The sequence below is a fragment of the Gallus gallus genome, chromosome 1 (genome assembly GCF_016699485.2).
Source record: "Gallus gallus isolate bGalGal1 chromosome 1, bGalGal1.mat.broiler.GRCg7b, whole genome shotgun sequence".
NCBI classification, from domain to species: domain Eukaryota; kingdom Metazoa; phylum Chordata; class Aves; order Galliformes; family Phasianidae; genus Gallus; species Gallus gallus.
In genome coordinates, this window is record NC_052532.1 from 45,967,093 (window position 1) to 45,979,108 (window position 12,016).

Below are 12,016 nucleotides of genomic sequence, written 5' to 3' on the forward strand. Positions count from 1 at the left end.
TAAGTCATATGTATAATATGAACATCCAGAGAGGTGTATGCTTCCAAGAATTAATAAGTGTTTATGCTTTTGTGGCATAAACCAACCTCTGTCAATGTTAAAAAGGCAATTTTCTCTGAATGGGCTTTGCTCTGAAATGGTTGCTAATAACCACTGGCAGAATCAGGGTATGGGCCAAAGTTGATAACTGGCTTTTAATTGTTGTGGAAATTTCCGTATGGTGTGATGTAAGAACTGGTCAGAATGCAAGAGAATTAAAATGTTATACTATAATTTTTATCATATATATGCAAGAATACTCCTGACAGCAACAATGCATTAAAATCAATAGGTTATTTGCTCAGTATGAAAAAAAAAGAGGTTTTGTAAGTGTTCTAAGCTCTTGGGGGGCTAAATCACCTCAAGAGTATGTTGACAGTCTTTTGTATTAACCTTCATTTTAGGGTTAGGTGTCTGCAATTTATTGTTTGTTATCCAAAAAACAAAATGTTTCAGTTGGTAAAGGGGAGTGCTAAAAACATACTGAATTTTATCTTAGCAGCACTTTGCTGAGAGGCTCTATTTTCAGTACATGGTGGATAGTTTGAAAAAAAAGTAATGCAAGTAATGGGATAGATTGGCCAGAGAAGCTGTAGAAGCCCAGTCCCTGGAGGTGTTGAAGGCCTGTGTTGAAGCTGGACAAATTAAATCCCAGTCTTCTGAGTACAGTTTATGTCTTAACATTTCTCCTTTCAACTGTTTCAACAGCTGACATGCTAGGTGCACTTTCACCTTGTGGTACAATAGGAACTGATCCAACCTAATAGTAAATCAACCTGGCAATAGTAAATCAAGCTTTGGCTCTTTCTCCATAGTCTAATTCTCATTTAAATGTCATACTGATTTTTTTTTTTTTAGTGTGCATACTTGATTTTTTCTTGCTCAACGTTTTATTATACTTTACTGATGTAAAAAATGTGTATCTATTTTAAATATTTGCATATATATTCATTTTACATCTGTTTCCATGTGTTCTAGTTCCATGCTTTGCAAGAGAGGAATGTTTGTGTTTATCAGATGGTTTGTAACAGTGACAGAAATCTTCAGAAACAGGAGTCCCTGCAGACTTGTTTCAAAGTCTTGTCATCATTACGACTCACCATGCAAATGGCTCTACCTCAGCAGAATTTGTGTTGGCTTATCTACAATGGTATCTTTGCATTTCTTTGCTAAGCAGGCCATCTTGGACATATTTTTAAGGCCAACATAAGGGTTGAGAATAAATCTCTAGTTAGTTTTTAATTGCAGCAGTGTATTTTTTAAAATGTTTCTTGTTGTAAAATAACAGAGTTCTTAGTTTCCATGGTGTGCTTTATATCAAATGGACAGTCAGAAAAGTAATAGCTCTTTCATCGTAGCTGTGGTTTGAGTGTATTAATGAAATGACATCTGAGAGTGTATAATAGCATTTTTTGAAACAGAGATTTTAGAAAGCTCATAAGAATTCTTATCAATAAAATATTTGTATTGATGATTTTTTTCTTGAAAATGGAATTGCAGGTGAAAGAATACGAAATGTATTCTTTGTATTTAAAAAAAAATATTCTTCAAGGTTGAAGTTAATAACAAAACTCTTCCAAAAATCACCACATGATATTATCGTATTTACAAATTGAATATTTATGTATTTGAATATATCTGTATATAATTTTAATGTGAATAAATACGGAATTAGGAAAATTCTGAGGCAGAAAATGGAGCTTCTGTGGACTAAACACTCTCTGTATAGTGTATCAAGACTTTTACTTCAAGAAGACTACCAAAATATATATGTACTTTGAAAGACCATTCTATTTAGTCAAAACTTTGGACTATCATATTGTTCTATTATGGTCAGTTGTTGTAATATAAATTGGGGGTATCATTTATTTTTAGTTTAATTTACCAAAAATACTGATATTTATCTGAGCTATAAATGGTTGAAATTCTTATGTCTGTTTCCCTGGGCCTTATTACCTTCGTCCTATCTGAGGCGTATTTTTGTTTGTTTTGTTCAATGGGTAAATAATTAAAATGAAAATATAATCACACGAGATCCTTAAGTTCAACTATAGGTCTCTGTACCAAGCTTAGACAATAAGGAATTTTTTCTTCTGAATAGACGTTAATGTTAGGTAAATGTCTGACTTCCCAATTCCCAAGCACTTTCCTGCAATTTCTGGCAACAGATTTTGTCTTATTACATTTGACTGATTGAAAAAATAAATCTGACTAGTGCTTGCTAAATTCTTGTTTATTGGGGTAATAACACCCTTCAAGCTATTACAGTTGGTGTTGTGATGATTTCTTCTGCTGCCACAGGTGTCCCTTTCTGAACAGTCATACAGATAGAAGAACAGACTTTTTTTTTTTCCCTAAGATTTTTCCCTAAGAACTGCAGTGTCTTTTATATTTCTAGGACTGTTTTTTTTTTTTTAAAGCACTTTTGTGGCATAGCCTAAATTAAGTAATTTTTTTTTGACAGGATTTTATTCATAAGTGACTTTGATGCTTTTGAAAATTCTATTCACAATCAGTTTGCTTCATTTCACTTATCACACTGAATATCATACTGAATAGTGTTGCTGTCTGCCAGGACAAGTGCCATGACAAGCTAAAAGATTCCTGCAAGCTAAGATGTGAGAAGAAGTCAGCCTATTAAAAAAAAATTACATCTAGGGATAAAAAAAAATAAAAACATACTGTTTCTCTTATCAGTTCATTTAATAAAAAAACAGTGTATTGAATTTTTGTATTCAATTCTTTTATGGTGCTACTTTACTATATAGTTACTTTTAAAGTTGATATTGCTCAAGAATTTGTTGGTTTCATCTTCTCTACTTAAAAATAGTCACAGGAAGATATATATATATTTTTTCAGCCTTTGGAAATACCAACCCTGATATTAGGAAGTTCTAGTTGGTTAACATATTTCATCTAGGAATCCAGAACTTACCTGTTCTTTTATTTTATTTTTACAGGTACAATTCATATTTATATGATATGCAGACATTTGATGATGATAGGTCAGTCTGCTAAGGTATGGAAAATAAACAGAAATATTTGAAAAATGCACAGAAGTTTAGAAAATGCATCTGTGTCTTGCATAACACTGTAGCCCGACTTATCTATTTCATTGTCATTGCCAGCAGTAGTGCTTGTCACACTCGAACAAACTCTCTAGATGGCAGAATGGCCAATTCAAAAGTCCTTGTGCCTTGATGGCTCTGCGTCTATTCAGCTGTGGATGGAGCCCAGCACAATGTCTCACTGGACACTGAGATGGAATGTTTGACAATTTTAGAGTGCTCTGCATGTTTTTTTTTCCTTTTTTTTTTTTTTTTTTTTTTTTTTTTCTGAGCAACTCCATCAGGATCCAAGGATTGTTTTTGTTTCTTAAAAAGTGAAGATATGCTGACACCTGGTGGATAGATTATTTTTTGGCTGTTGCTTCTATCAGTTGTTCACTGAACAACAGCTTTTTCTCCTTGAACGTCCTAATAGAAGTGAGTTAGCACCTCCTTTATCTTTTAGTCTTATTGTACAGAATCCAGAGAGACTAGTTGTTGGCATTTGAGATTATTTTAATTTATGTAGGGTGCTTCAAAAGTAATGTCTCCTATTTATTTCCATGGAAGCTACGCTAGCTGCAAAGAGCACAATAACACTCTTTGGCAGAGCAAATTCTCAGCCACAAAGCACTTTTTTCAACTCAGTCACCTCTGTTAGCTGTAGGTTTTTGCCAGGGGTGTATGTGCATGCCACACTAAAAATCTGCTTGACTGTCTGGAATGTGCCTTATCTTTCGCATTGCTGCTGCCGCTACTGAAATGCACCACTTACTGCCTTACTGCGCTCACATGCATTGTTTGGTCTCCATAAACGTTCAACAGTTGTCAATGACTATCAGTGGGCACCATTTTTTTCCATATGGGGGAATTCAGTTCCACAGCTTTCATACACACTTATCTGTCAGACTTCATTCTGTCAGACTGCCCCTCTGCTGCCATCTGTTGCACAGCAACAGAAAGTAACGTTGGTGTAATGTTCAATCTCGACTGCCATACCGCCAGCATACGCCTTGTATGTAACTGCCCAACAGAATAAGCCCTTGTCTATTAAATATCTGTACATTGCTTTAGTTTGGGACTACAGTTGTCTGCATTTAGTGCGCCTCGTGGAGCATTACACCAAAGAGAATGGAAGGGAAGATACAGTTCAGCCAGTATAGTAGGGCTAATTCTTTAATCAGAGTGATTGCTGCAAGGTCTATGTTGGAGAGACAGATATTAAAATTAAGAGCTGGTAATGTGGTTCCATGGTTATAAGTCAATCTCAGTGCAGGCTGTCACCAAAGAAGGCAGACTCCCTTGTGTCACAAGTCAGCTTGCTGATCTAGTTGAAATGTAAGTTAGAAAAAAAATGATCACTAGAGGTGGCACAAAGGGGAGAGAGAACTTTCACAGGAAGAGTAGATGAGAGAGAAGGGTGGGACTGTCTGGTGTCTGTAGACTAGACACCACTGTCTGGTGGCTAGTCTACAGTGAAGTAGAATGGCAATGAAAAGTAGCTCAGAGGTTAAAATATAATGCTTGTCTATAGCTTCAGATAGAAAAACAAACAGGAAGATTACTTTGTAATCAACAAAATATGTTAAAACTCAATATAAGTTCTGTGCCTTTTTTCCTTCTTTGAATTAGTTCTATCAGGAGGAGAAGTCTCCTTACCTGATAGAAAGTATAATGATACAGTAGAAAATGTGTTCAGTTTGAAACTGGATTTTTTCATTACAGGTGCTGGAATATCTACTGTGGGCCAGTATATGTATGGAACTATCCATTCCACTCTTATCTGTACATTATTTGACATGGAGAGCCACTCTATATGCTGCAGTTTCTCAGTGTTATTTTGATTGTCAAGCCGGCATTCATGGAGAGGTATCTTGATTTACCATATGTCTATTTAAATATGCCAGCTTATCAGATCATATGCATTTAGAATTCTGCCTGTATTCCAAAATTGAACTGCAGTGTGGAAGTGTTTTGACTTGTAATAACTTGACAGTAATCGATTAAATTAGTACTTTGCATTCTAACAATAGTTACAGATTTCTAGCATTGTGTAGTGGCAAACCCAAGTATGGATGTACAAAGTATATTTTGCAGAAGTTTCTGCTTATTTTCAATTGACTTTCACTGAACTCCTTTTCAGTTTCCTGAATTCAAGAATGATATGACTAAAATTACATACCTACAAACAGAACAGGAAAACCTAGTCACAGTTTTGTTTTTTGTACTTTGGACAGGTATTTGCTCGCCGTGGTCTGATTCAAATTAATGAACTGAAGCAATTAGAAAATATCAGTTCTTCACAGAAAAGTTCAGAAACAGGAAAGATTTTTAGAGAGGCCACTATAAAGGTATAATTCTGCAAGTAATTATTAACAGCTACAGTAGCTAAACAATTGCTGTGCAGAGCATATAACATAGTTACTTGCTTTATTCTTTTGCTAGATGTCAGTAATGATTTTCAAAAGAGCAGTATATGAATCCAGAAGAAAGCCAAAAAGCTATTTTCGACCTAAGTTAAGAGTTAACTTGAAAGAAGCACAAAATGTAAGTTTAACATTTTATATAACCCTTATATTTGCTTATTCTTTGCAGGTGATGAGTATGTAATATAGTTCTGCTTAATGCATATGGTGCTATTTACAAAGAGAATGTATTAGTGTTTCAGTTTTATAATTAATGCAATTTATCATTAAAATGCAGAATAAACTTGAAAAAGAGAGAAAATGTAACAGTTCTATGAGAAATGCTGACTTTTGTACCTTTTTTTTTCCTTAGCAATGAAACTAAGAAAAATCTTGCTCAAATTCATACCAAATGCATGGACTTTTGCCCTGCTCTGTTCAATTACTCTGATGATGAAGGGATACCTTGAACAAAAGTTACAGGGGTTTTATTTTTATTTATTTATTTTTAATTTGCTTATTAAGACCACTTTTCTGAAAGATGCCATTAGTTAGAGAAAGCTAAAGAGAAAGTTAGAGAAATGACAGAGTAGTCGTTTAAGGGAGTAACAAATTCCCCTAAATGCCATTCTATCTTTGTGTTCTTTACAGCCAGCATCATAAGATAGGTAATCCACTGGCATAAGAATTATAAAATATTAAGATGGTGATTTTTGCTATGTGATTGCATTGTTCCTCTTTTTTTCATTTGAAGAAAATTGCCTGTTGGTATTAGAAAGGCTGATCAGAAGTAACTGAGGTTGCTCATTTGATGCTGCTAGTGGCTAATAATAAAATTACAGTGAAGTTATACTGATATGTTACAGATGCAATTTGATCGTGTTGAACACTTTTTTTACATAACTTACTCATTTAAGCTTCACAGAAGATTGTCTGATACCTCAGTTTTGAATCACTGACTTGCATCACAATTGATATTGAATTGCTGTGTGGACAGCACAATCATTTTATCCCAGACTTCACTTACTAGAAATTTCCTGCTATCCAAAATGGGGCCCAAACCTCAACATGTTCAAATATGGTTTGTGTGGTTTGCGCATATGAAGCTGCTGGTTAACTTTCTTGAGGTCAGCTGATTCTAGAAGACTTAAGTACTACTGAATGGTGAGCATTTAAAAGTTTTGCTGAAAAGTCAGGATATTGGGATCCCATCATACTCTCTTACTGTTTGTTCATCAGGCATTCACAATGTTACTATGTCTGTCACATAGGAGGAGCCTCATAGATCTGATCTCCATACACTGGAAGAGTCTTCAGTAATTAATTTTGTTCTGCAGTTTCTGATTGAATGCCTGACATTAACAACAAATTGTTAGAAATTGTACAGTTCCAAATCCACCAAAATTCTTTTGCTTCTAAAATGTTCTTTGACAGTTTTCATGAATTTATGCAAGAAGCAATAATATTGAATTTTCATATTTGTTTCTGCATGTGTTCAGTAGTTTTAGAAGATTTCTTAAGTGTTGTAAAATCTGAAAGCACTATTCTATAGCTATTTGAGATTACTCTGTAGATTTATTGTGTCAAGTAAATGTGAAAATGTAGGTCATTTATTTTTGCTTGATGTTCTGACTTTAAAAACAATTTCCTCTTTTATTTATAGAATATTTACAATGGTAGTAAAACAGGTAGAGCAGTTACATTTAGAGCTCATTCCAGCATGTTAAAGAGCACATAATTCTTGAATTAGCAAAGAATTAACACTCTTCCTTCTAGAATGTGTGCAGTGCAAATTATTTTTACACTTAAATCACCTCAAAAATAGAAATAGGCTAGTCATATCTATTTAGTTTTATTTAGCTTTCACTTTTAAGCTTCTTTTCCATTAAGACAATGCTTGTTTTCGAAACATGAAAGAGCAATGGTTATGTGAAATTCTACCACTAGTAGATTGCTTACCATTCTGCTCTGCATCTTAACAGAAGTATTTAAATGAAACCTGCAGTTTGAGATTAGCCTGCCCTAGAATATATGTGAAGTATGTTTCTTTCTACTTGCATAGATCTGATTCCTAGGTGCATTTGCTGAAAATGAATCCACAGATCTGTTGAATACAACAGTGCAGTATATTGAATAGCTCACTGTAGTTTTGTATAGCTTGCTTCAAACATTGTTATGAAGATTTAGGGGGAAAAAAACAAGAAGTGTTGAAAATTTATTTTGGACTTATTTTGTTAGGAGACTGTCAGAATCCCAGAATGGCTAAGGTTGACCTTTGGAAGTCATCTGGTCTAACCCTCCATTCAAGCAGTGACAAACCCAGAACAGGGTGCCCAGGCCCATGTCCAGGTGGCTTCTGATCTCCAAGGAGGAGATTCCACAGCCTCTCTGGGGAGCCTGTGCCCAGAACATATATCTTATGTGTGTTATGTACTGTATTTTATGATATGCTGCTTGCAAATGTGCTAGTCAGTGAAGGTATTGCTTTCTCTGCAGTGCAGAGCATCCTAATCTTTCACTGATTTTCTGTTTAGTATGTAGAACTTGATTTGAAATGGTCCAGATTGTATCATTACAATGAGACATCTGGATGGCTTTGAACTATGTGACCTCTTTCATTCATAGTTTCTACTCCAGTGTTTTCTAAGTGAAATACCATGGAGAACTGTGAGATTGCAAAGAAATTATAGAACTTCTTAAGTACTGTACTCACTTTTCATGAGGCTTTGCTATGCCTCTGAAACACAAAGTTTGTAGGAACAATGTATTTTACCATATATTTTTTAAGGTTTTAAATATGTTCTTTCTCTCTGAAAGAGAACTGTTTTGAAAGAAATGTTGCTTTTTTATGTGACTGGCTTTAGATATTACAAGGCTCACATTCCTTTTTCTTACACAGTTGCCATGGCCTCGTACCACTACTGAACAGCTGCTGATGGAAATGTTTGATGGTACTGCATCTCAGTTCCTTGCCATCCTGGAAGCTCTGTCTGATAGCAGTAGGCGTGTGCTGCACCCTACTCCACCTGTTCCTGATGAACCTGAAATTCGTGATGTGATTTCAGAGCTTTTTTTTGCAGGCCTGGAAATCCTCTCAGGTAACAGCATAAAGAATCAAGAAAGTGTTGGTGAGGAGCACAGACCTCCATTTTCTTAGTTCTTTCCTTGCTGTGGAAGAAGCAGCTTGCCTGAAGGCATATATTGTAACAAGGAGAGGAAATGGAAGAGTGGCTGTGTGGCAATGTGACAGACAGCCAAGGTCAACCCACCACAGTGATTCATGTTTTTTTATTTTTATTTTTTAAGTTCACTCAAAGTTAGATTTAAAACTTGAGAAAAGCTTTGGACTCAATGATTCCTTCCAAACCATCTTTGCTATGCTACAGACTGAGCATGGCTATAGGTATAAAGATATTCTGTTAATAAAATTATCTAGAGGAACTAAATGCACTTCAGTATCATATTTACTTGATATGACTATTGGCTAATTGACATATAGCAGGTCAAATGCAATATAAAGTAGTGTAATGAATTGTCTGTTTTAAAGGTGGAGTGAGCAGTACTGATGTTCAAGGAGATGATTGCACCGATAAATTTGGTATAATTAATGCATCATCAACTCTTCTGCAGTTGATTCTGACAGGTAAACTAGCTTTAAATTTTGAGAGGATGCTGTACCCAGCAGTTGCACTCATGCTTGGTGAGCAGAATTCATTTTCATATTAGTTGCACTTATATGCATAAAGCTATTGCAAAACACCATCCTTCTCAGGTGAATTTTACATATATAATGCTAAGGCTTTCAAAATGAATTATTTACAGAAATTGTTACAATTTCCTTGAAACAAATACTACCTAATGAACATATAGAAATATATGTACATTGTGATAATCATGTTCATATATGTTAATGTCCCTAAGCCATTTAAAGGCCAACCTCTACCATGATGTCCCGGTATATTCTTGTGAAAGAGAAGTGATATGTAGCAACATTAGGACTGCCATAAGCTTTTTGAGATCCTAGAACAAATCACTGTGCTGTTTCAGAACATAACAGCTCTCTATTATTAAGTCAGTATGTTTTTTTCTCTGTGTGTCCGTGTCCCCAGTGATAACAACTGTGGCACTTTCTTAGGATCGTATAACACTACTGAAGATACTAGCTAAGCCACTTGCTTAGACTTCCCAGAATCAGGAAATCCCTTTTACACTTGTGTGTACTTTGGATAAACTTGGAGAGTGGGAAAAAAAGACTCTCTCTGTATACATTACGTGTTTTCTGACACAGCAATGAGAAGTGCTCAGCTGTCTTGCAAGAAGTTGTTCGTATTTCTATACATTATTTTTTAACTGAATTGCTGGTGAGGAGAGTTGCCTTGAGAACATATCCAGATTTAATCTCTTCCTGCAGCAGAAAGGACTAAATCCTTGATGCCATCTACACAGGCAAATCAATATCAATGAGTACAGCCTCTTTACAATGAAGCAGGACACTGCAAATGCATCATTGTAGTAGTATGCGAGTGTAGACATTATGGCAAAATGATAAAGCTATTCATTGCATTGTAGAGTTGTTAAGAAATCATTCAGGATTATGTTGAATGTACAAAAACACAATTTTACCTTTGTATTTATAAACACCAAATTATTGCTTAAACTTATGAATATATATATATGTGTGAAGTATGAAACATTAAATGTTTTGTCATCATTATAGGGGAAAAGAGAGTGTCTGGAGAGGCTGCTGTGAAGTTTGCAAAATTAGCTTTCAACTATGAGGAGTGGGACGTGTTTGATTCCGCTATTGTATTTGTTACTAATTTTCTTCAGGTAACCATGATGCTACTTAGACATTCTTTCTGTAATCTATTCTTGTGAGGTCGAGGAACAATATTAATTTTGCAAAATTTAAGACAAATTTCTATTGATTGTTTCTGTCAATTAGGCTCAGAATGACCCAAGATGGAAGAAGGCAGAAGTGGAACTTAAACTTCTTACCTTGATGAAACCATTACTATTTCCAAGAAAATTTAGGCATGGTTTTTCTGTTAGTGAAAATAATACCAAGGGAGATCATATGCCTCGTGTTTCTGATAAGAAACGTACAGTCAGAAGTGAGTGTTTTCGGTTATAGCTCTGTTTGCATTTCAAATATTTTTGCAGCAAGAAATATTGTTTATTGATTGAAAACTGTGTAATATGTTGCATGCAGTATTCTGTGAAAAAAAAACACAAAACACACAGCAATTGATAACTTGTCACCTACTGACTTTTGTCCAGTTGTCATTTGCCAAAACCTGACTTCATACTGTTTCTCTCACATGAAATGGCCTGACCTCTATTAGATATGTATCTTATTATATGCAAATATGTAACATGATGGATATTTTCAAACAGGTTTTCAGGAAAAACATGAAGCAGACTTTTTTTTTTTTTCCATTCTTTTACTTTGCTTATTTTAAAATCCTTGCCATTGAAGTAAGAAAAAAACTTGTTAAAGTAACTAATTTAATTCAATGAAATTCCAAAAAAAAAAAAAAAAAAAAAGCAAAATCTGGAAAACTTTCTACTTGCAACAATAATAGTATTTGGTTTTCACAGTAAGTGAATTTACTTAGGAATATCTGTCTTCTTTATATTTACTTTTTCTTAGACCACATTATCTGCTGGTATAACTTTGTAAGTTGATTCACTAAAATGTTTTCAAATGTAGGTTTGTAACCAGAAATAATGTCTTCCCTTTCCTTTTCTCTCCTTTGTATAAACACTGAATGTGGCAGGTTCCTTGAAGTGTGGAGAGCCTTCTCATGATCTTATCATTTTGGCAACAACAGTGTTTTCCTATGTCTCTACATCTAAGCAGGTATAACAAGATTAGAGACGTATCTTATGAATTACTCACTTAATCTGTAATGAATGCATATAATTTAAGACCAAAGAAATCAGGGGCATTAACAAACTACAAAAATGAAATAGTAAAAATGAAAAAAAAAATGCCTCTAACATATAATCTATTGTGATTTTAAAAAAAGTTCATTAAATTTAATCAGGCTATAAAAATTTCAGAGGTATTAAATCCTTTTGGAAAACCACAGGACTAGTTGCATATTTCCCAAACAAGCAAAGATAATATTTCTTTTAGTATATTTGATAGAGGTGAGTGAATACACTCAGCTATAGAAAACATTCCTGAAATGTTTTTACAAATGAGAATAGTGACCCTGAGGAATGAAAATATATTTATTGCAGCAATACGCCTGCAGTTTGTGGTAAATTCTCATTGCAAACAAAGAATCAGCATCAGCAAAACCAAGATGAGTTGGACTTTCTTGTACTGAAAGCTCTACTACAGAATAATGCCACTATACATCTAATAGTTAATTCCTAGAATAACCTCTTGTAGCTCACTTGTTCAAACTGAAATTTTCCTTAATATGGTACCGTGAGAAAAAAAATAAATCACAGTGAATTGTCTCCACTAGCATTTAAACTAGGTTTATTTTCCCAAAGATTAGTGAAAAACTG

General features: G+C 34.5%; 1 protein-coding gene across 5 annotated transcripts in view; it reads left to right on the plus strand.

The window, feature by feature from the left end:
* CFAP54 (cilia and flagella associated protein 54) overlaps positions 1–12,016 on the plus strand; it is a 104,116-nt gene that overhangs the window by 13,679 nt on the left and 78,421 nt on the right. For 4 of the 5 annotated variants that reach the window (XM_003640365.6, XM_040672104.2, XM_040672111.2 and 1 more), the window contains exons 4-13: positions 1,018–1,189; positions 3,000–3,058; positions 4,812–4,955; positions 5,324–5,437; positions 5,532–5,633; positions 8,391–8,589; positions 9,039–9,134; positions 10,209–10,321; positions 10,437–10,605; positions 11,272–11,354. In XM_003640365.6, the coding sequence (XP_003640413.3) occupies positions 1,018–1,189; positions 3,000–3,058; positions 4,812–4,955; positions 5,324–5,437; positions 5,532–5,633; positions 8,391–8,589; positions 9,039–9,134; positions 10,209–10,321; positions 10,437–10,605; positions 11,272–11,354 (1,251 nt within the window). The remainder of the gene's footprint in view (positions 1–1,017; positions 1,190–2,999; positions 3,059–4,811; positions 4,956–5,323; positions 5,438–5,531; positions 5,634–8,390; positions 8,590–9,038; positions 9,135–10,208; positions 10,322–10,436; positions 10,606–11,271; positions 11,355–12,016) is intronic. The other variant, XM_040672120.2, reaches the window with a different exon arrangement.